Source organism: Pleurodeles waltl, chromosome 6 (genome assembly GCF_031143425.1).
Source record: "Pleurodeles waltl isolate 20211129_DDA chromosome 6, aPleWal1.hap1.20221129, whole genome shotgun sequence".
In the NCBI taxonomy this organism is placed as follows: Eukaryota; Metazoa; Chordata; class Amphibia; order Caudata; family Salamandridae; genus Pleurodeles; species Pleurodeles waltl.
This window is the reverse complement of record NC_090445.1, coordinates 13,739,395-13,760,601: the sequence shown is the minus strand read 5'-3', so window position 1 is coordinate 13,760,601 and position 21,207 is coordinate 13,739,395. Positions and strand designations below refer to the sequence as shown.

Below are 21,207 nucleotides of genomic sequence, written 5' to 3'. Positions count from 1 at the left end.
GATCATTGCATGGCTCCTGGTTTTTGGGTTGTTATACTAGATATCTATGAATTTCTGCTCTCATTTTTCATCACTCTTATGTCATGTCTCTATCAAACTATCCTCCATTCTCACTCTGACTCATCCCAAATCCCTTCGACCACTTTCATCTCCTAAATATCTCTGCCTAAGCTCTTCCCTCCACCTCCACATCTAACTCACCAAACCTCACTCTACCTCTGTGACCTCCCACACAACCCTACTAAATTCTCCTGCATTCATCTCACCCTGCTACTATGCTCTCCCTAACCCTTCCACATACTCTTCCCCCCTCCACCCCCCTTTATTCATCCCAAGCCTTTGGATTGAGTAAATTAAGGATATACTCCCAATTAACACTTCTGGATTTCTTTCCTCCTCCACCCCTCCATTACTCCAGTCAATCTAACTAACAAACTCTCATATCCGCGGCTCAAATTAACTCATAATAATACTAAAACTGTACTCATTATTAAATGATACTAATCCATCACTAACTCTTGTTGGGTTCCGGAGTAGCGTGCTACTCATCGAAAAGCGCTTCGACGCCTCGTCAGGGGTAGTAAGCGCTATATAAATACGATTACAATACAATACAATATTGTATTGACCACCATAGTGCTGACATACATGGACTGTTGGTAGTATAGAGCAAGCATACATACATCGCTCTGACATACATGGACTGTTGGTAGCATAGAGCAAATGTACATACATAGCTGTGACGTACATGGACTATTCGTAGTATAGAGGAAGCACACATACATAGCTGTAACATGGATGGACAGTTGGTAGCATTGAGCAAGTGCACATTGTAGGAAGTTGGCTCTCTGTGCACACTATTTCTTACTTTGAAATAGTATATAGAGTCCAAGGGTTCCCCTTAGAGGTAAGATAGTGGCAAAAGTAGATAATTCTAATGCTCTATTTTGTGGTAGTGTGGTCGAGCAGTAGGCTTATCAGAGGGTAGTGTTAAGCATTTGTTGTAAAAACACAGGCAATAAATGAGGAACACACACTCAAAGACTTACTCCAGGCTAATGCGTTTTTATATTGAAAAATATATTTTCTTAGTTTATTTTAAGAACCACAGGTTCAAGGTTTACAGTTAATACTTTAAATGTAAGGTACTTCACTTAGATACTTTAGGAACTTTGAATGAAAACGATATCATGTACAGTCTTTGTAAAAATGGCAATAATCTATTTTCAAAGTGGATACAGTGCAAAAATCAACAGTTCCTGGGGGAGGTAAGTAAAGGTTAGTTTTGGAGGTCAGTAAAACACTTACAAGTCTCAAGTTTGGGGCATAGGCAGCCCACCGTTGGGGGTTCAAGGCAACCCCAAAGTTACCACACCAGCAGCTCAGGGCCGGTCAGGTGCAGAGGTCAAAGAGGTGCCCAAAACACATAGGTGCCTATGGGGAACAGGGGTGCTCCGGTTCCAGTCTGCCAGCAGGTAAGTACCTGCGTCCTCGGAGGGCAGACCTGGGGTGTTTTGTAGAGCACCGGGGGGCACAAGAAGGCACAAAGTACATCCTCAGCGGCACGGGGCGGCCGGGTGCAGTGTGCAAACAGGTGTCGGGTTTTAGATTGAAAACAATGAAGCGACCCGGGGGTCACTTCAACGATGCAGGCAGGCACAGGGGGGGCTCCTTGGGGCAGCCACCACCTGGGCTAGGCAGAGGGTCGCCTGGGGGTCGCTCTTGCACTGGAGTTCGGTTCCTTCAGGTCCTGGGGGCTGCGGTGTTGATTCCAGGCGTCGGGTCCCTTGTTACAGGCAGTCGCGGTCAGGGGGAGCCTCTGGATTCTCTCTGCAGGCGTTGCTGTGGGGGCTTTGGGGGGTCGTCTCTGGTTACTCACGGGCTCGCAGTCACCGGGGAGTCCTCCCTGAAGTGTTGGTTTTCTGCAGGTCGAGCCGGGGGCGTCGGGTGCAGAGTACGAAGTCTCACGCTTCCGGCGGGAAACGTGAAGTCTTTAAATCTGTTAAAAAGTTGCAAGTTTGTTGCAGATTGTTAAGTAGAGCCGCTGCTCACAGGAGTTTCTTTGTCCTGGGGGTCAGGGCAGTCCTCTGAGGCTTCAGAGGTCGCTGGTCCCTGTCGGATGCGTCGCTGGAGCAGGTTTTTGGAGTTGGAGATAGGCCGGTAGGGCTGGGGCCAAATCAGTTGTCGTCTTCCTCCTTCTCTGCAGGCTTGTAGGTCAGCAGTCCTTCTTCTTTCTTCAGGTTGCAGGAATCTGATTTCCTGGGATCTGGGGAGCCCCTAAATAATGAATTCTGATGGATACACCTACCTGTGGATTCCTCACCAAAAGAATTCTCCCCTCGCGCTAGCCCTCGACGGAAATTTCTTCTAGCTCTGCACGTCGACGATGACGTCACAATTGCCCGACTCCACGCGACGCCACATTACGTCATCCAGGCAATAAGAAGCCCTCGTCGACAAAATTAGGGGTGTGTTTAGGTCTGGGAGGGCAGTAGCCAATGGCTACTGTCCTTGATGGTGGCTACACCCTGTTTGTGCCTCCTCCCTGTGGGGATGGGGGCACATCCCTAATCCTATTGGGGGAATCCTCCAAACTCAAGATGGAGGATTTCTCAAGGCAGGGGTCACCTCAGCTCAGGACACCTTAGGGGCTGTCCTGACTGGTGGGTGACTCCTCCTTATTTTTCTCATTATCTCCTCCAGCCTTGCCGCCAAAAGTGGGGGCAGTGGCCGGAGGGGCAGGCATCTCCACTAGCTGGGATGCCCTGGGGCGCTGTAACAAAAGGGGTGAGCCTCTGAGGTTCACTGCCAGGTGTTACAGTTCCTGCAGGGGGAGGTGAGAAGCACCTCCACCCAGTACAGGCTTTGTTCCTGGCCACAGAGTGACAAAGGCACTCTCCCCATGTGGCCAGCAACATGTCTGGTGTGTGGCAGGCTGGCAGGGACTGGTCAGCCTACACTAAAAGTCAGGTATGTTTTCAGGGGGCATCTCTAAGATGCCCTCTGGGTGTATTTTACAATAAATTGCACACTGGCATCAGTGTGCATTTATTGTGCTGAGAAGTTTGATACCAAACTTCCCAGTTTTCAGTGTAGCCATTATGGAACTGTGGAGCTTGTGTATGACACATAGCTCTGACATGCATGGACTGCTGGTAGTATAGAGCAAGCGCACATACATAGCTCTGACAGGCATGGACTGCTGGTAGTATGGAGCAAGCGCACATACATAGCTCTGACATACATGGACTGTTGGTAGTATAGAGCAAGCGCACATACATACCTCTGACATACATGGACTGCTGGTAGTATGGAGCAAACACATAGCTCTCACATGCATGAACCGTTGGTAGTATGGAGGGAACACACACACATAGCTCTCACATGCATGAACCGTTGGTAGTATAGAGCAAGCACACATACATAGCTCTCACATGCATGGACTGTTGATAGTATAGAGCAAGCGCACATACATAGGCCTGACATGCAAGGACTGTTGGTAGTATTGACCACGTGCACACAAAGCTGTGACATGCATGAAATGTTGGTAGTATAGACCAAGCACACACATAGCTCTGACATACATGGACTGTCGGCAGTATAAAGCAAGCGCACTTACATAGCTATGACATGCAAGGACTGTTATTAGTATAGAGCGAGCTCACATACATAGTTCTGACATACATGAACTGTCGGTAGTATAGAGGAAGCACACATACATAGCTCTGACATACATGAACTGTCGGTAGTATAGAGGAAGCACACATACATAGCTCTGACATACATGAACTGTTGGTAGTATAGAGCAAGCACACATACGTAGCTATGACATGCATGGACTGTTGATAGTATAGAGGAAGCGCACATTCATAGCTGTGACATGCATGGACTGTTGGTAGTATAGAGGAAGCGCACATACATAGCTATAGCTATGACATGAATGGACTGTTGGTAGTATAGAGGAAGCGCACATACATAGCTATGACATACATGGACTGTTGGTAGTATAGAGCAAGCGCACACACATAGCTCTGACATACATGGACTGTTGGTAGTATAGAGCAAGCGCACATTCATAGCTGTGACATGCATGGACTGCTGGTAGTATAGAGGAAGCGCACATACTTAGCTCTGACATGCATGGACTGTTGGTAGTATAGGGCATGCACACATACATAGAGCTGACATACGTGGCCTGTTGGTAGTACAAAGCAAACACACACACACACACGTAGCACTGACATGCATGGACTGCTGGTCGTATAGAGCAAGCGCACATACATAGCTATGACATACATTGACTGTTGGTAGTATAGAGCAAGCGCACATACATAGCTCTGACATACATGGACTTATGGTAGTATAGAGCAAGAGCACGTACATAGCTCTGACATACATGGACTGTTGGTAGTATAAACCAAGCACACATACATAGCTCTGACATACATGGACTGTTGGTAGTATAGAGCAAGCGCACATACATAGCTGTGACATGCATGGACTGCTGGTAGTATAGAGCAAGCGCACACACATAGCTCTGACATGCATGGACTGTTGGTAGTATAGAGCAAGCGCACACACATAGCTCTGACATGCATGGACTGTTGGTAGTATAGAGCAAGCACACACACGTAGCACTGACATGCATGGACTGCTGGTAGTATAGACCAAGCACACATACATAGCTGTGACATGCATGGACTGTTGGTAGTATAGACCAAGCACACATACATAGCTGTGACATGCATGGACTGCTGGTAGTATAGACCAAGCACACATACATAGCAGTGACATGCATGGACTGCTGGTAGTATAGAGCAAGTGCACATACATAGCTCTGACCTACATGTCATGAGCTTGTACATGAATAATGCACACTTTTACATATATGCACACACACATAGTGTGCATATATGTATACTTTTGGCAGGGGAGAGCAAGTTTACACACATCTCTGACATGAATCAACTGTTATTAGCATAGAGCAAGCAGACACACATAGTGCTCATATATGTAGACTGTTGGCAGTGGAGAGCAAGTTTACACACATCTCTGACATGCATCAACTATTATTGGAATAGAGCAAGTGTGCGCACACATAGTGCACATATATGTAGACTGTTGACAGTGGAGAGCAGGTTTACACACTCAGCTGTGGCATACACAGACTGCTAGTAACATGAGAAGGTACTAGGCCCTAGTGACAGAGACTAGGCAGAGATATTCTGCTTTGACATACATACATGAGTAGGTGCATACAAAGTCTTCCACTGCAGCAAGGAGGTGGGGGGGGGGGGCGCATCTGCTGCAGCAAGGGAGGGGGGCAGGTACCCAGTCAGCAGCATGCCCCCCCACCCCACCAATGCCAAGAGCCACTGCGCGTGCTGAATATTGATCAAGTGACTGGTACACAGTCTTTCTCTTGGTTGGAGTTGTAATCTCTTTTTCTTTTTCCACCAGGGATGACTCTCCTTAAAGTGGGTGAGACGGAGAAACGCTTGGGAGGAGCAGAGCGAGACTTCATACACTCTTCGTCTATCAACTTCCTGACACCCCTGCGTAACTTCCTGGAAGGGGACTGGAGGACCATTTCTGTAAGTGAGGCATGGCTAGAGCTGGGCTCTCGGGATGAGCTTAGAGGTACTTCAGGTCCTTTTACTGCAAGCGTCCTTAGCTTTCTGGGCTCAGAAGCGAGGTGTAGAGTGCATGCTTAGTCGTCAAGGCTGTGCCCATCTCTCGTGCTGTTCACACTTCTAGATGCTGTGCCTCTCTCTTGTGCTGTTCACACTTCTAGATGATGTGCCTCTCTCTTGTGCTGCTCACACTTCTAGATGCTGAGCCCATCTCTCATGCCTGTTCACACTTCTAGATGCTGTGCCTATCTCTCGTGCCTATTCACACTTCTAGATGCTGTGCCTATCTCTGGTGCCTGTTAACACTTCTAGATGCCGTGCCCATCTCTCGTGCTGTTCACACTTCTAGATGCTGTGCCCATCTCTCGTGCTGTTCACACTTCTAGATGCTGTGCCCATCTCTTGTGCTGTTCACACTTCTATATGCCGATCTCTCGTGCTGTTCACACTTCTAGATGCCGTGCCCATCTCTCGTGCTGTTCACACGTCTAGATGCCGTGCCCATCTCTCGTGCTGTTCACACGTCTAGATGCCGTGCCCATCTCTCATGCTGTTCACACTTCTAGATGCCGTGCCCCTCTCTCGTGCCTGTGCACACTTCTAGATGCTGTGCCTATCTCTCGTGCCTGTGCACACTTCTAGATGCCGTGCCTATCCCTCGTGCCTGTTCACACTTCTAGATGCTGTGCCTATCCCTCGTGCCTGTTCACACTTCAAGATGCTGTGCCTATCTCTCATGCCTGTTCACACTTGTAGATGCCGTGCCCATCTCTCGTGCCTGTTCACACTTCTAGATGCCGTACCCATCTCTCATGCCTGTTCACACTTGTAGATGCCATGCCCATCTCTCATGCCTGTTCACACTTGTAGATGCCATGCCCATCTCTCGTGCCTGTTCACACTTGTAGATGCCGTGCCCATCTCTCGTGCCTGTTCACACTTGTAGATGCCGTGCCCATCTCTCATGCTGTTCACATTTCTAGATGCTGAGCCTCTTTCTCGTGCTGTTCACACTTCTAGATGCTGTGCCCATCTCTCGTGCTATTCACACTTCTAGATGCTGTGCCCATCTCTCGTGCCTGTTCACACTTCTACATGCTGTGCCTCTCTCCTGTGCCTGTGGACACTTCTACATGCTGTGCCTCTCTCTCGTGCCTGTTCATGCTGTGCCTCTCTCTCTCGTGCCTGTTCACACTTCTAGATGCTGTGCCTATCTCTCGTGCCTGTTCACACTTCTAGATGCTGTGCCTATCTGTTGTGCCTGTTCACACTCCTAGATGCCTTGCCCATCTCTCGTGCCTGTTCACACTTCTAGATGTTGTGCCCATCTCTCGTGCCTGTTCACACTTCTAGATGCTGTACCTCTCTCTCGTGCCTGTTCACACTTCTAGATGCTCTGCCTATCTCTCGTGCCTGTTCACACTTCTAGATGCTGTGCCTCTCTCCTGTGCCTGTGGACACTTCTAGATGCTGTGCCTGTGGACACTTCTAGATGCTGTGCCTCTCTCTTGTGCCTGTTCATGCTGTGCCTCTCTCTCTCGTGCCTGTTCACACTTCTAGATGCTGTGCCTATCTGTTGTGCCTGTTCACACTCCTAGATGCCTTGCCCATCTCTCGTGCCGGTTCACACTTCTAGATGTTGTGCCCATCTCTCGTGCCTGTTCACACTTCTAGATGCCGTGCCCCTCTCTTGTGCTGTTCACATTTCTAGATGCTGTGCCTCTTTCTCGTGCTGTTCACACTTCTAGATGCTGTGCCTCTTTCTCGTGCTGTTCACACTTCTAGATGCTGTGCCCATCTCTCGTGCTGTTCACACTTCTAGATGCTGTGCCCATCTCTCGTGCTGTTCACACTTCTAGATGCTGTGTCCATCTCTTGTGCTGTTCACACTTCTATATGCCGATCGCTCGTGCTGTTCACACTTCTAGATGCCGTGCCCATCTCTCGTGCTGTTCACACTTCTAGAATCCGTGCCCATCTCTCGTGCCTGTTCACACTTGTAGATGCCGTGCCTCTCTCTCGTGCCTGTTCACACTTGTAGATGCCGTGCCCATCTCTCGTGCCTGTTCACACTTGTAGATGCCGTGCCCATCTCTCATGCCTGTTCACACTTGTAGATGCCATGCCCATCTCTCATGCCTGTTCACACTTGTAGATGCCGTGCCCATCTCTTGTGCTGTTCACATTTCTAGATGCTGTGCCTCTTTCTCGTGCTGTTCACACTTCTAGATGCTGTGCCCATCTCTCGTGCTGTTCACACTTCTAGATGCTGTGCCCATCTCTCGTGCTGTTCACACTTCTAGATGCTGTGCCCATCTCTTGTGCTGTTCACACTTCTATATGCCGATCGCTCGTGCTGTTCACACTTCTAGATGCCGTGCCCATCTCTCGTGCTGTTCACACTTCTAGAATCCGTGCCCATCTCTTGTGCTGTTCACACTTCTAGATGCTGTGCCCATCTCTTGTGCTGTTCACACTTCTAGATGCCGTGCCTCTTTCTCGTGCTGTTCACACTTCTAGATGCTGTGCCCATCTCTCGTGCTGTTCACACTTCTAGATGCTGTGCCCATCTCTTGTGCTGTTCACACTTCTAGATGCTGTGCCCATCTCTCGTGCTGTTCACACTTCTATATGCCGATCGCTCGTGCTGTTCACACTTCTAGATGCCGTGCCCATCTCTCGTGCTGTTCACACTTCTAGATGCTGTGCCCATCTCTCGTGCTGTTCACACTTCTAGATGCTGTGCCCATCTCTCTTGCTGTTCACACTTCTAGATGCTGTGCCCATCTCTCGTGCTGTTCACACTTCTAGATGCTGTGCGTCTCTCTTGTGCCTTTTCACACTTCTAGATGCTGTGCCTCTCTCTTGTGCCTGTTCACACTTCTAGATGCCGTGCCTCTCTCTCGTGCCCGTGCACACTGCTAGATGCTGTGCCTATCTCTCCTGCCTGTGCACACTTCTAGATGCTGTGCCTCTCTCTCGTGCCTGTTCACACTTGTATATGCCGTGCCCATCTCTCATGCCTGTTCACACTTGTAGATGCCGTGCCCATCTCTCGTGCCTGTTCACACTTGTAGATGCCGTGCCCATCTCTCGTGCCTGTTCACACTTGTAGATGCCGTGCCCATCTCTCGTGCCTGTTCACACTTGTAGATGCCGTGCCCATCTCTCGTGCCTGTTCACACTTCTAGAGGCCGTGACCCTCTCTTGTGCTGTTCACATTTCTAGATGCTGTGCCTCTTTCTCGTGCTGTTCACACTTCTAGATGCTGTGCCCCTTTCTTGTGCTGTTCACACTTCTAGATGCTGTGCCCATCTCTCGTGCTGTTTACACTTCTAGATGCTGTTCCTCTCTCTCGTGCCTGTTCACACTTCTAGATGCTGTGCCTCTCTCCTGTGCCTGTGGACACTTCTAGATGCTGTGCCTCTCTCTCGTGCCTGTTCATGCTGTGCCTCTCTCTCTCGTGCCTGTTCACACTTCTAGATGCTGTGCCTATCTCTCGTGCCTGTGGACACTTCTAGATGCTGTGCCCATCTCTCGTGCTGTTCACACTTCTAGATGCTGTGCGTCTCTCTTGTGCCTTTTCACACTTCTAGATGCTGTGCCTCTCTCTTGTGCCTGTTCACACTTCTAGATGCCGTGCCTCTCTCTCGTGCCCGTGCACACTGCTAGATGCTGTGCCTATCTCTCCTGCCTGTGCACACTTCTAGATGCTGTGCCTCTCTCTCGTGCCTGTTCACACTTGTATATGCCGTGCCCATCTCTCATGCCTGTTCATACTTGTAGATGCCGTGCCCATCTCTCGTGCCTATTCACACTTGTAGATGCCGTGCCCATCTCTCGTGCCTGTTCACACTTGTAGATGCCGTGCCCATCTCTTGTGCCTGTTCACACTTGTAGATGCCGTGCCCATCTCTTGTGCCTGTTCACACTTCTAGAGGCCGTGCCCCTCTCTTGTGCTGTTCACATTTCTAGATGCTGTGCCTCTTTCTCGTGCTGTTCACACTTCTAGATGCTGTGCCCCTTTCTTGTGCTGTTCACACTTCTAGATGCTGTGCCCATCTCTCGTGCTGTTTACACTTCTAGATGCTGTTCCTCTCTCTCGTGCCTGTTCACACTTCTAGATGCTGTGCCTCTCTCCTGTGCCTGTGGACACTTCTAGATGCTGTGCCTCTCTCTCGTGCCTGTTCATGCTGTGCCTCTCTCTCTCGTGCCTGTTCACACTTCTAGATGCTGTGCCTATCTCTCGTGCCTGTGGACACTTCTAGATGCTGTGCTTATCTGTTGTGCCTGTTCACACTTCTAGATGCTGTGCCTATCTGTTGTGCCTGTTCACACTCCTAAATGCCTTGCCCATCTCTCGTGCCTGTTCACCCTTCTAGATGTTGTGCCCATCTCTCGTGCCTGTTCACACTTCTAGATGCTGTACCTCTCTCTCGTGCCTGTTCACACTTCTAGATGCTCTGCCTATCTCTCGTGCCTGTTCATAATTCTAGATGCTCTGCCTATCTCTCGTGCCTGTTCACACTTGTAGATGCTCTGCCTATCTCTCGTGCCTGTGCACACTCACAGATGCGTTTCATCCCAGAAAGACAAGAGGTCACTAGAGACGAGTTGGAAAAAAATAGAACAGTCTTGTGTAGATGTTTGCTGAGACCAGAGAACCCACTGATGTCTGCATGCTACCTGAAGTCGGCGGACCCCCTTCTGTCATTGTCAGGGTGCTAGCCGGACCCTGCGACCCAGTGCTGTCTGTGTGAGACATGAACCCTGCGACCCAGTGATGCCTGTGTGAGACCCGAACCCTGCGACACAGTGCTGCCTGTGTGAGACCCGAACCCTGCGACCCAGTGCTGCCTGTGTGAGACCCGAACCCTGCGACCCAGTGCTGCCTGTGTGAGACCTGAACCCTGCGACCCAGTGCTGCCTGTGTGAGACCCGAACCCTGCGACCCGAACCCTGCGACCCAGTGCTGCCTGTGTGAGACCTAAACCCTGCGACCCAGTGCTGCCTGTGTGAGACCTGAACCCTGCGACCCAGTGCTGCCTGTGTGAGACCTGAACCCTGCGACCCAGTGCTGCCTGTGTGAGACCTGAACCCTGCGACCCAGTGCTGCCTGTGTGAGACCTGAACCCTGCGACCCAGTGCTGTCTGTGTGAGACCTGAACCCTGCGACCCAGTGCTGTCTGTGTGAGACCTGAACCCTGCGACCCAGTGCTGTCTGTGTGAGACCTGAACCCTGCGACCCAGTGCTGTCTGTGTGAGACCTGAACCCTGCGACACAGTGCTGTCTGTGTGAGACCCGAACCCTGCGACACAGTGCTGCCTGTGTGAGACCCGAACCCTGCGACACAGTGCTGCCTGTGTGAGACCCGAACCCTGCGACCCAGTGCTGCCTGTGTGAGACCCGAACCCTGCGACCCAGTGCTGCCTGTGTGAGACCCGAACCCTGCGACCCAGTGCTGCCTGTGTGAGACCCGAACCCTGCGACCCAGTGCTGCCAGTGTGAGACCCGAACCCTGCGACCCAGTGCTGCCTGTGTGAGACCCGAACCCTGCGACCCAGTGCTGCCTGTGTGAGACCCGAACCCTACGACCCAGTGCTGTCTGTGTGAGACCTGAAACCTGCGACCCAGTGCTGCTTGTGTGAGACCTGGACACTGCGACCCAGTGCTGTCTGTGTGAGACCTGAACCTGTCCAGTACCTGGCGCAGCCCGAGCGTACCACTGGGGACGCTGCTGACCAGGTCCGCCTTGCGCGCGTTGGGGAACGTGGCCGCTGTGTCGAGGCCTTGCTGCGCTGTAGGATAGATGTGACCCACGGGCGCCCTGAAGGCACGGCGGAGCAGCTAGGCGGGATCGCACTCCCCTCAGCTAGAAGCACGTGAGCTCGGTTGAGGTGTAGCCATGCAGCGGCAGACCAGGTGAGTGCTGACAAACTCTCCCTGGTCGGCACAGGTGTTCAGTCTGGGAGGGGTGGCCTGGCCTGCCTGGAGTCCCAACCGGGTGGGGGGGGGGGGGGGGGTTGGGTTGTTTTGGGTTGAGTTGGGTTAGGCTGCTGCTAGTGGGAGTGCGAGGCGAGTCAGGGGAATGACAGGGATGTGAGGTGCCGCTGCTAGTGCCCTGGACCTGGTGTTTCTAATTGTGGAACAGGTCTGGCACACTGCTCTTGGATGCCCTGTGTGGCCCCGTGCCTCGGGAGCCTTGGCGGCAGGGTCGAGAGGGCCGGCGGGCCCATGCCGATTGCAGCTAGGACTTGCAACCGGGTGGGGCTGCCCTTGCTGTGGCCTGCCTTCCCCTGCCTGTGAACTAGTGGTGACCTTGTATCTGTGGGGGCCGCGGGCCTGTAGACGGGGCAGCCAATGTTGGTGGCATGAAATCGGCCAAGTGTCCATTGAACTGAGTCTGCTGAGAGCTGACCACCAGAAACTATCTGACAGGGTTCAGAACACCGAACAAGCCATTGCCAACCTGAATCCCTCACACTGTCGTAGTTTGGACTCTTGCTCTGGGCAAGACTGCTGGTTAAAGAATGACAGTACTTTTGTTTGTAGGTGACTACGCCTTTCCTACAACAAGTCGCAACTGTTGTCCCAACCCTACCGGCTCACTAGCAGCACCTCACCAGAAACAGAATAGTAAAAGGTGATTTGTGGCAGCCTTTACGCATGGACTCGAGAATAAGACATCTCAGGGAGTGTCGTGGTTAAACGGAGATTACCCCTTTCTCACAGATATATCATGTCTCATACAAAAAACAGGCAATGACAAAGGTGCAGTAAGTTTCAATAGTTTTTATTTAACATAACTGCAATTTGCGATAAGTTGCATGGGCTGCAATGATTTGGATAATGAATAATGCAAGGAACAGAATTGTGAAGACGAGAGTCATTATTACAAAGACCCCCACCATTTTGCAATGCATGTAAAAGACATACAAGATGTAATATGCCCTAATACCCTAATGTGATAGGCCTAACCTCCTACCTAAATGAGAGCTGGGTTTGCTAAACCTAATCTGCCAATGCCATGTCCATGAGAGGAGCCCCCAACCCTCGTTACCTTGGAATAAGGTCTCTATCCCAGACTCCGCAGCGACACGAAGACAGGGTCAGCGTCAAGACGACTACAGCATCGATATCAGCGATGGTGGCGATGCCCTCTGGTCGGAATCCCTCTGATTATCCGTCTAAAGTGCAATGTATTTATACAGATCTACAAGGACCCCTGACGTAGGTGTGTTGCCAAACAATAGATAACAGACATGCTTGGGACAGCAATTAATATAAACAATCTCTCGAAAGTATAGAGAGGGAAAATCCCTAAGTGTGAACACCTACTGTTTGTTTGTCTTTGTTGCTTGATCTTGACGTCTTTACGCCGTGAAACTGATAATGTAACTCATAACAAGTGGCCTAACTATAAATAAGGCAGCCATCTTAGAAGAATTAAATAATTAAATGGGCCAAGACAGAGCAAGCTAAGTAGGTTAAAAGTCACTAGGTGATGGGGGCACGAGCCTGCAAGCCAAAGGCTAAGATAACTCCTGTTATCCCATTAAAAACGAGCTAGGATTCACTACAACACCAAGACATGAAAACTCAGCTTACACAGATGACTGACCAGGTCCACCGCTTGGAATGCAGGATGGGGGACGCGGAAGGCCGCAGCCGTCAAAATAATGTGTGCATAATTGGCCTCCCTGAAGGTATCGAAGGAACGAACATGGTAGCCTACTGGGAGCAGTGGTTGGAGGAAGTGGTTGCACAAGCGCAACTTACCCACTATTACACTATATGAACAGCGATGTACTGCTGCAGCACGCTAGGAAGGCGGGCCCCTTCAAAGTGGGCAGTGGACAAGTGACCCTATTTCCAGATTTCACGGCTGATGTCCAAAGCTGGGGTTAGCCACCAAGCGCCATAAGATTCTGGTGTACCTTAAATGGCGGGGGTCCACTTCACCCTCCTCCACCCTCTAGGAGGCTGGCCTGGCTTGTAGTGGGTACCAGAGGTACTTACACCTTGTGCCAGGTCCGGTTATCCCTTATTAGTGTAGAAGAGGTGTTTCTAGCAGCTTCGGCTGATAGAAGGTAGCTATAGCAGAGCAGCTTAGGCTGAAGTAGAAGACATGCAAAGCTCCTACTATACCACTGGTGTCATATGCACAATATCATAAGAAAACACAATACACAGATATACTAAAAATAAAGGTACTTTATTTTTATGACAATATGCCAAAAGTATCTGAGTGAGTACCCTCCGTATGAGGATAAGATATATACACAAGATATATGTACACAAACCAAAATTATGCAGATAATAGCAAAAGGAAGTAATGTAAGCAATGTAAAGTTACAGTAGATTGCAATAGGAGCACATAGGTATAGGGGCAACACAAACCATATACTCCAAAATTGGAATGCGAACCACGAATGGGCCCCAAAGCCCAATGCCCCCAGAGCATGCACCACCTGGAAACAGTTGAAAAAGCCGGCAGGCTGAAGCGATACAAGGTTGCTAGTAGTCGTCTTGCTACTTTGTTGCAGTTTTGCAGGCGTCCTGAGCAGTCAGCGGTCGATCCTTTGGCAGAAGGTGAAGAGGGAGATGCAGAGGAACTCTGGTGAGCTATTGCATTCGTTATCTGGTGAGATCCCCAAAGCAGAGACCCTAAATAGCCAGAAAAGTAGGTTTGGCTACCTAGGAAGGAGGATTGGCTACCAAGAGAGCTAAGAGCCTATCAGAAGGAGCCTCTGACGTCACCTGCTGGCACTGGCCACTCAGAGCAGTCCAGTGGGCCACAGACACCTATGTTTCCATGAGGGCAGAGGTCTGGGGCACACTGGAGGAGCTCTGGGCACCTCCCCTGGGAGGTGCAGGTCAGGGGAGTGGTCACTCCCCTTTCCTTTGTCCAGTTTCGCGCCAGAGCAGGGCTGGGGGATCCCTGAACCGGTGTAGACTGGCTTATGCAGAGATGGGCACCATCTGTGCCAATCAGAGCATTTCCAGAGGCTGGGGGAGGCTACTCCTCCCCAGCCCTCACGCCTATTTTTAAAGGGAGAGGGTGTTACACCCTCTCTCAGAGGAAGTCCGTTGTTCTGCCTTCCTGGGCCAGGGCTCCGTGGACCCCAGAAGGGCAGAAACCTGTCTGAGGGGTTGGCAGCAGCAGCAGCAGCTGCAGTGGAGACCCCGGAAAGGCAGTTTGGCAGTACCCGGGTTCTGTGCTAGAGACCCGGGGGATCATGGAATTGTCCCCCCAATGCCAGAATGGCATTGGGGTGACAATTCCATAATCTTAGACATGTTACATGGCCATGTTCGGAGTTACCATTGTGACGCTGTACATAGGTAGTGCCCTATGTACAGTGCACGCGTGTAATGGTGTCCCCGCACTCACAAAGTCCGGGGAATTTGCCCTGAACGATGTGGGGGCACCTTGGCTAGTGCCAGGGTGCCCACACACTAAGTAACTTTGCACCCAACCTTCACCAGGTGAAGGTTAGACATATAGGTGACTTATAAGTTACTTAAGTGCAGTGGTAAATGGCTGTGAAATAACGTGGACGTTATTTCACTCAGGCTGCACTGGCAGGCCTGTGTAAGAATTGTCAGAGCTCCCTATGGGTGACAAAAGAAATGCTGCAGCCCATAGGGATCTCCTGGAACCCCAATACCCTGGGTACCTCAGTACCATATACTAGGGAATTATATGGGTGTACCAGTATGCCAATGTGATTTGGTAAATTCAGTCACTAGCCTGTTAGTGACAAATTTGGAAAGCAGAGAGAGCATAACCACTGAGGGTTCTGGTTAGCAGAGCCTCAGTGAGACAGTTAGGCATCACACAGGGAACACATACAGGGCACATACTTATGAGCACTGGGTCCCTGCCTGGCAGGGTCCCAGTGACACATAGACTAAAACAACATATATACAGTGAAATATGGGGGTAATATGCCAGGCAAGCTGGTACTTTCCTACACACCCTCCTCCAAGAAACACACAGTTCGATGGCATATGTTGCTGCAGATACACATGTTTCGCACAGTCCGCTGCCTGGTGTTGGGCTCGGAGTATTACAAGTTGTTTTTCTTCGAAGAAGTCTTTTTTGGTCACGGGACCGAAGGACTCCTCCCTCTTCGGCTCCATTGCGCATGGGCGTCGACTCCATCTTAGATTGTTTTTTTCCGCTGTCGGGTTCGGACGTATTCCTTTTCGCTCCGTGTTTCGGTTCGGAAAGTTAGTCAGAATCTCGGAAGAAAGCGTTGGTATTGTTCCGTTCGGTATCGGGATAGTTAGGTACATCGACACCGATCATCGGAAGACTTTGGGGTAGCTTCGATCCCCCATTGGGGCCTGGTCGGCCTGACCGCGTGCGACATCGAAGCCGATGGAACGGACCCCGTTTCGTTTCTGCCCAAAATGTCACAGTAAGTATCCTTATACAGATCAGCACTTGGTCTGTAACTTGTGCTTGTCCCCCGAGCACAAGGAGGATACCTGTGAGGCCTGTCGAGCCTTCCGGTCCAGAAAAACACTCCGGGACCGAAGAGCCAGGCGTCTACAAATGGCGTCCACGCCGACAAAACAACGTTTCGACGACGAAGAGGAAACATTCTCGGTTCCGGAATCAGAATCCGGAGACTCCGACGTCGAACAACAGCAACAAACAGTGAGTAAGACGTCGAAAATTAAAACCATTGAGAAGACAAAAGCCCAGGGGACGCCACTGCCAACAGGCCATGGCTCGACCCATAAAACCGGCGACCCGTCGAAGGCGCCGAAAAAGGGCACGCCCATAGCGAAGACACCCGACTCCGGTCGAGGGACCGCCATGGAGCAACCTCGGAGCCGAGATAGCGGCTCCGAGAGGCAAAAACAAGATGCCGGCACCGAAAAACATCGGCACCGAGACACACTGCCGAAAGCCACCAAAATTGTGTTGGTGCCGAAGCCGAAAAAAGATTCTCTCTCGGCGCCGAAAAGTTCCACACCTCCATCCTACACAGAGGAACAAGGAATAAGTGGCCAGATGCACAGATTTGGACAAGAGCTCCAAAGTGTAGAATCAGACTACACACAAAAGAGACTGTACATCCAGCAAGACACAGGGAAGATATCAACCCTTCCCCCAATAATGAGAAAAAGAAGGATCGGACTTCTCAAGGATGACGCACAACCACAAGCCAAAGTGGTTAAAAAAGTCACGCCTCCGCCCTCTCCACCACAACAGGCATCGCCGGCACAAACCCCGCCACAAATGCACTCACCAGCGCAAACTACCATAAGTCAAGATAATCGGGATCAAGACGCTTGGGACCTATATGACACCCCAGTGCCGGACAATGATCCCGATTCATACCCCACAAAGCCGTCACCGCCAGAGGACAGTACCTCATTCTCGCAACTGGTGGCTAGGGCAGCAGAATTCCACAATGTCCAACTGCATTCCGATCCTATAGAGGATGATTTTTTATTTAACACCCTCTCGGCTACACATAGCCAATATCAATGTCTCCCACTGCTACCAGGGATGTTACGGCACGCAAAACAAATTTTTGAAGAGCCCGTAAAATCAAGAGCCATCACCCCAAGGGTGGATAAGAAATACAAACCACCACCCACAGACCCAGTGTTTATTACTTCGCAGTTACCACCTGACTCCGTAGTAGTAGGGGCAGCTCGCAAAAGAGCAAATTCCCATACATCTGGCGACGCCCCACCTCCGGACAAAGAAAGCAGAAAATTTGATGCGGCAGGAAAAAGAGTAGCATCACAGGCAGCCAACCAGTGGCGCATCGCAAATTCTCAAGCGCTGCTGGCCCGATATGACCGCGCACACTGGGATGAGATGCAACTTCTCATAGACCATCTTCCCCAGGAATACCAAAAAAGGGCGCAGCAAATAGTTGAAGAGGGACAAACGATCTCAAACAATCAAATCCGCTCTTCAATGGACGCAGCCGATACTGCAGCGAGAACAGTCAACACTGCTGTCACCATAAGGAGACACGCTTGGCTCCGCACTTCAGGCTTCAAACCTGAAATCCAGCAGGCTGTCCTTAATATGCCCTTCAACGAGAAACAACTTTTTGGCCCTGAAGTGGACACAGCCATTGAAAAACTTAAAAAGGACACAGACACGGCCAAAGCCATGGGCGCACTCTACTCCCCGCAGAGCAGAGGCTCTTTTAGAAAAACTCCATTTAGAGGGGGGTTTCGTGGCCAACCCACAGACACCACCAGCCAACAAACAAGAACCACACCATATCAGGGTTCATTCCAAAGGGGAGGTTTCAGGGGATATAGAGGGGGTCAATTCCCAAGGAGTAGGGGAAGATTCCAGACTCCAAAAACACCTCCACCTAAACAGTGACTTTCAAGTCACACAACCCCTTCACTCAACACCAGTGGGGGGAAGACTAAGCCAATTCTACCAATCTTGGCAGCAGATTACAACAGACAATTGGGTATTAGCAATAATCCAACATGGCTATTGCATAGAATTCCACAAATTCCCACCAAACATCCCTCCAAAAACACGCAAAATGTCACCACAACATTTAGAACTTTTAGGACTAGAAGTTCAAGCACTACTGCAAAAGGATGCAATAGAGTTAGTACCAGTACAACAAAAAAACACAGGAGTTTACTCCCTGTACTTTCTAATTCCAAAAAAAGACAAAACATTAAGACCAATATTAGATCTCCGGACACTAAATACCTACATCATATCGGACCACTTTCACATGGTCACACTACAAGACATCATTCCACTGCTCAAACAGCAAGATTACATGACCACATTAGACCTAAAAGATGCGTACTTTCATATACCGATACACCCTTCTCACAGAAAGTACCTAAGGTTCGTATTCAAAGGAATACATTACCAATTCAAAGTGTTGCCATTCGGAATAACAACTGCACCAAGAGTATTCACAAAATGTCTAGCAGTAGTAGCAGCACATATCAGGAGACAACAGATACATGTGTTTCCTTACCTAGACGATTGGCTAATCAAGACCAACACAGTAAAAAAGTGCACAAACGACACCACATATGTCATACAACCCCTTCACAAACTGGGTTTCTCCATCAACTATACAAAGTCACACCTCGAACCGTGTCAGACACAACAATATCTAGGGGCAACCATCAACACATCAAAAGGAATTGCCACTCCAAGTCCACAAAGAGTGCAAGCATTCCACAAGGTAATAAGTGCTATGTTTCCAAACCAAAAGATACAAGCAAAATTTGTGCTAAAACTTCTAGGCATGATGTCATCATGCATAGCCATTGTCCCAAACGCAAGACTACACATGCGACCCTTACAACAGTGCCTAGCATCACAATGGTCACAGGCACAGGGTCAACTTCAAGATCTGGTGTTGGTAGACCGCCAAACATACCTCTCGCTTCTATGGTGGAACAGCAACAATTTAAACAAAGGGCGGACATTTCAGGACCCAGTGCCTCAATACGTTATAACAACAGATGCTTCCATGACAGGGTGGGGAGCACACCTCAATCACCACAGCATTCAAGGACAATGGGATGTACACCAAACAAAATTTCATATCAATTACCTAGAACTGTTAGCAGTATTTCTAGCGTTAAAAGCCTTTCAACCCATAATAACACACAAATACATTCTTGTCAAAACAGACAACATGACAACAATGTATTATTTAAACAAACAAGGAGGAACACACTCAACACAATTGTGTCTCCTAACACAAAAAATATGGCAGTGGGCGATTCACAACAACATTCGCCTAATAGCACAATTTATTCCAGGGATCCAAAACCAACTAGCAGACAACCTTTCGCGAGACCACCAACAAGTCCACGAATGGGAAATTCACCCCCAAGTTCTGAACAAGTACTTTCAAATTTGGGGAACACCCCAGATAGATTTGTTCGCAACAAAAGAAAACGCAAAATGCCAAAACTTCGCATCCAGGTACCCACACCGCGAATCACAAGGCAATGCTTTATGGATGAGTTGGTCAGGGATATTTGCATACGCTTTTCCCCCTCTCCCTCTCCTTCCATATCTAGTAAACAAGTTGAGTCAAAACCAACTCAAACTCATACTGATAGCACCCACATGGGCAAGACAACCTTGGTATACAACCCTACTAGACCTTTCACTAGTACCGCATGTCAAACTACCCAACAGACCAGATCTGTTAACACAACACAAACAACAGATCAGGCATCCAAACCCAGCATCATTGAATCTGGCAATTTGGCTCCTGAAATCCTAGAATTCGGACACTTAGACCTCACACAAGAATGTATGGAGGTCATAAAACAAGCTAGAAAAGCTTCCACTAGACACTGCTATGCATCTAAGTGGAAAAGATTTGTTTGCTACTGCCATACCAATCAAATCCAACCATTGCATGCCTCTACAAAGGACATAGTGGGATACTTACTACATTTGCAAAAAGCGAATCTCGCTTTTTCATCTATAAAAATACACCTCGCAGCAATATCTGCTTACCTACAAACTACTCATTCATCGTCTCTATTTAGAATACCAGTTATTAAAGCATTCATGGAAGGGCTAAAAAGAATTATACCACCAAGAACACCACCAGTTCCTTCATGGAACCTTAACATCGTCTTAACAAGACTCATGGGTCCACCTTTCGAACCCATGCATTCCTGTGAAATGCAATATCTAACCTGGAAAGTCGCATTTCTCATTGCAATCACATCCCTCAGAAGAGTAAGTGAAATACAGGCATTTACCATACAAGAACCATTTATTCAAATACACAAAAATAAAATAGTTCTAAGAACAAATCCAAAATTTCTACCAAAAGTAATCTCACCATTCCATTTAAATCAAACAGTAGAATTGCCAGTGTTCTTCCCACAACCAGATTCCGTGGCTGAAAGGGCACTACATACATTAGACATCAAAAGAGCACTAATGTACTACATTGACAGAACAAAGCTAATCAGGAAAACAAAACAACTGTTCATAGCTTTTCAAAAACCACACATAGGAAATCCAATCTCTAAACAAGGCATTGCTAGATGGATAGTCAGATGTATTCAAACATGCTATCTTAAAGCCAAGAGAGAATTGCCTATTACACCAAAGGCACACTCAACCAGAAAGAAAGGTGCTACAATGGCCTTTCTAGGAAACATTCCTATGAGTGAAATATGTAAGGCTGCAACCTGGTCTACGCCTCATACATTTACTAAACACTACTGTGTAGACGTACTAAATGCACAACAAGCTACAGTGGGCCAAGCTGTACTAAGAACATTATTCCAAACTACTTCAACTCCTACAGGCTAAACCACCGCTTTTAGGGGAGGTAACTGCTTTATAGTCTATGCGAAACATGTGTATCTGCAGCAACATATGCCATCGAACTGAAAATGTCACTTACCCAGTGTACATCTGTTCGTGGCATTAGTCGCTGCAGATTCACATGTGCCCTCCCGCCTCCCCGGGAAGCCTGTAGCCGTTTAGAAGTAGATCTTAAATCTTAAACATTTGTACATTTGTAAATAATTATTATAAACTTTTTATGTACATACGTA

General features: G+C 49.1%; 1 protein-coding gene across 6 annotated transcripts in view; it reads left to right on the top strand.

Annotated features, from left to right (window-relative positions):
* SH3GLB2 (SH3 domain containing GRB2 like, endophilin B2) overlaps positions 1-21,207 on the top strand; it is a 169,356-nt gene that overhangs the window by 63,419 nt on the left and 84,730 nt on the right. For all 6 annotated transcript variants that reach the window (XM_069237038.1, XM_069237039.1, XM_069237037.1 and 3 more), the window contains one exon: positions 5,461-5,594. In XM_069237038.1, coding sequence (XP_069093139.1) covers positions 5,461-5,594 — 134 coding nt within the window. The remainder of the gene's footprint in view (positions 1-5,460; positions 5,595-21,207) is intronic.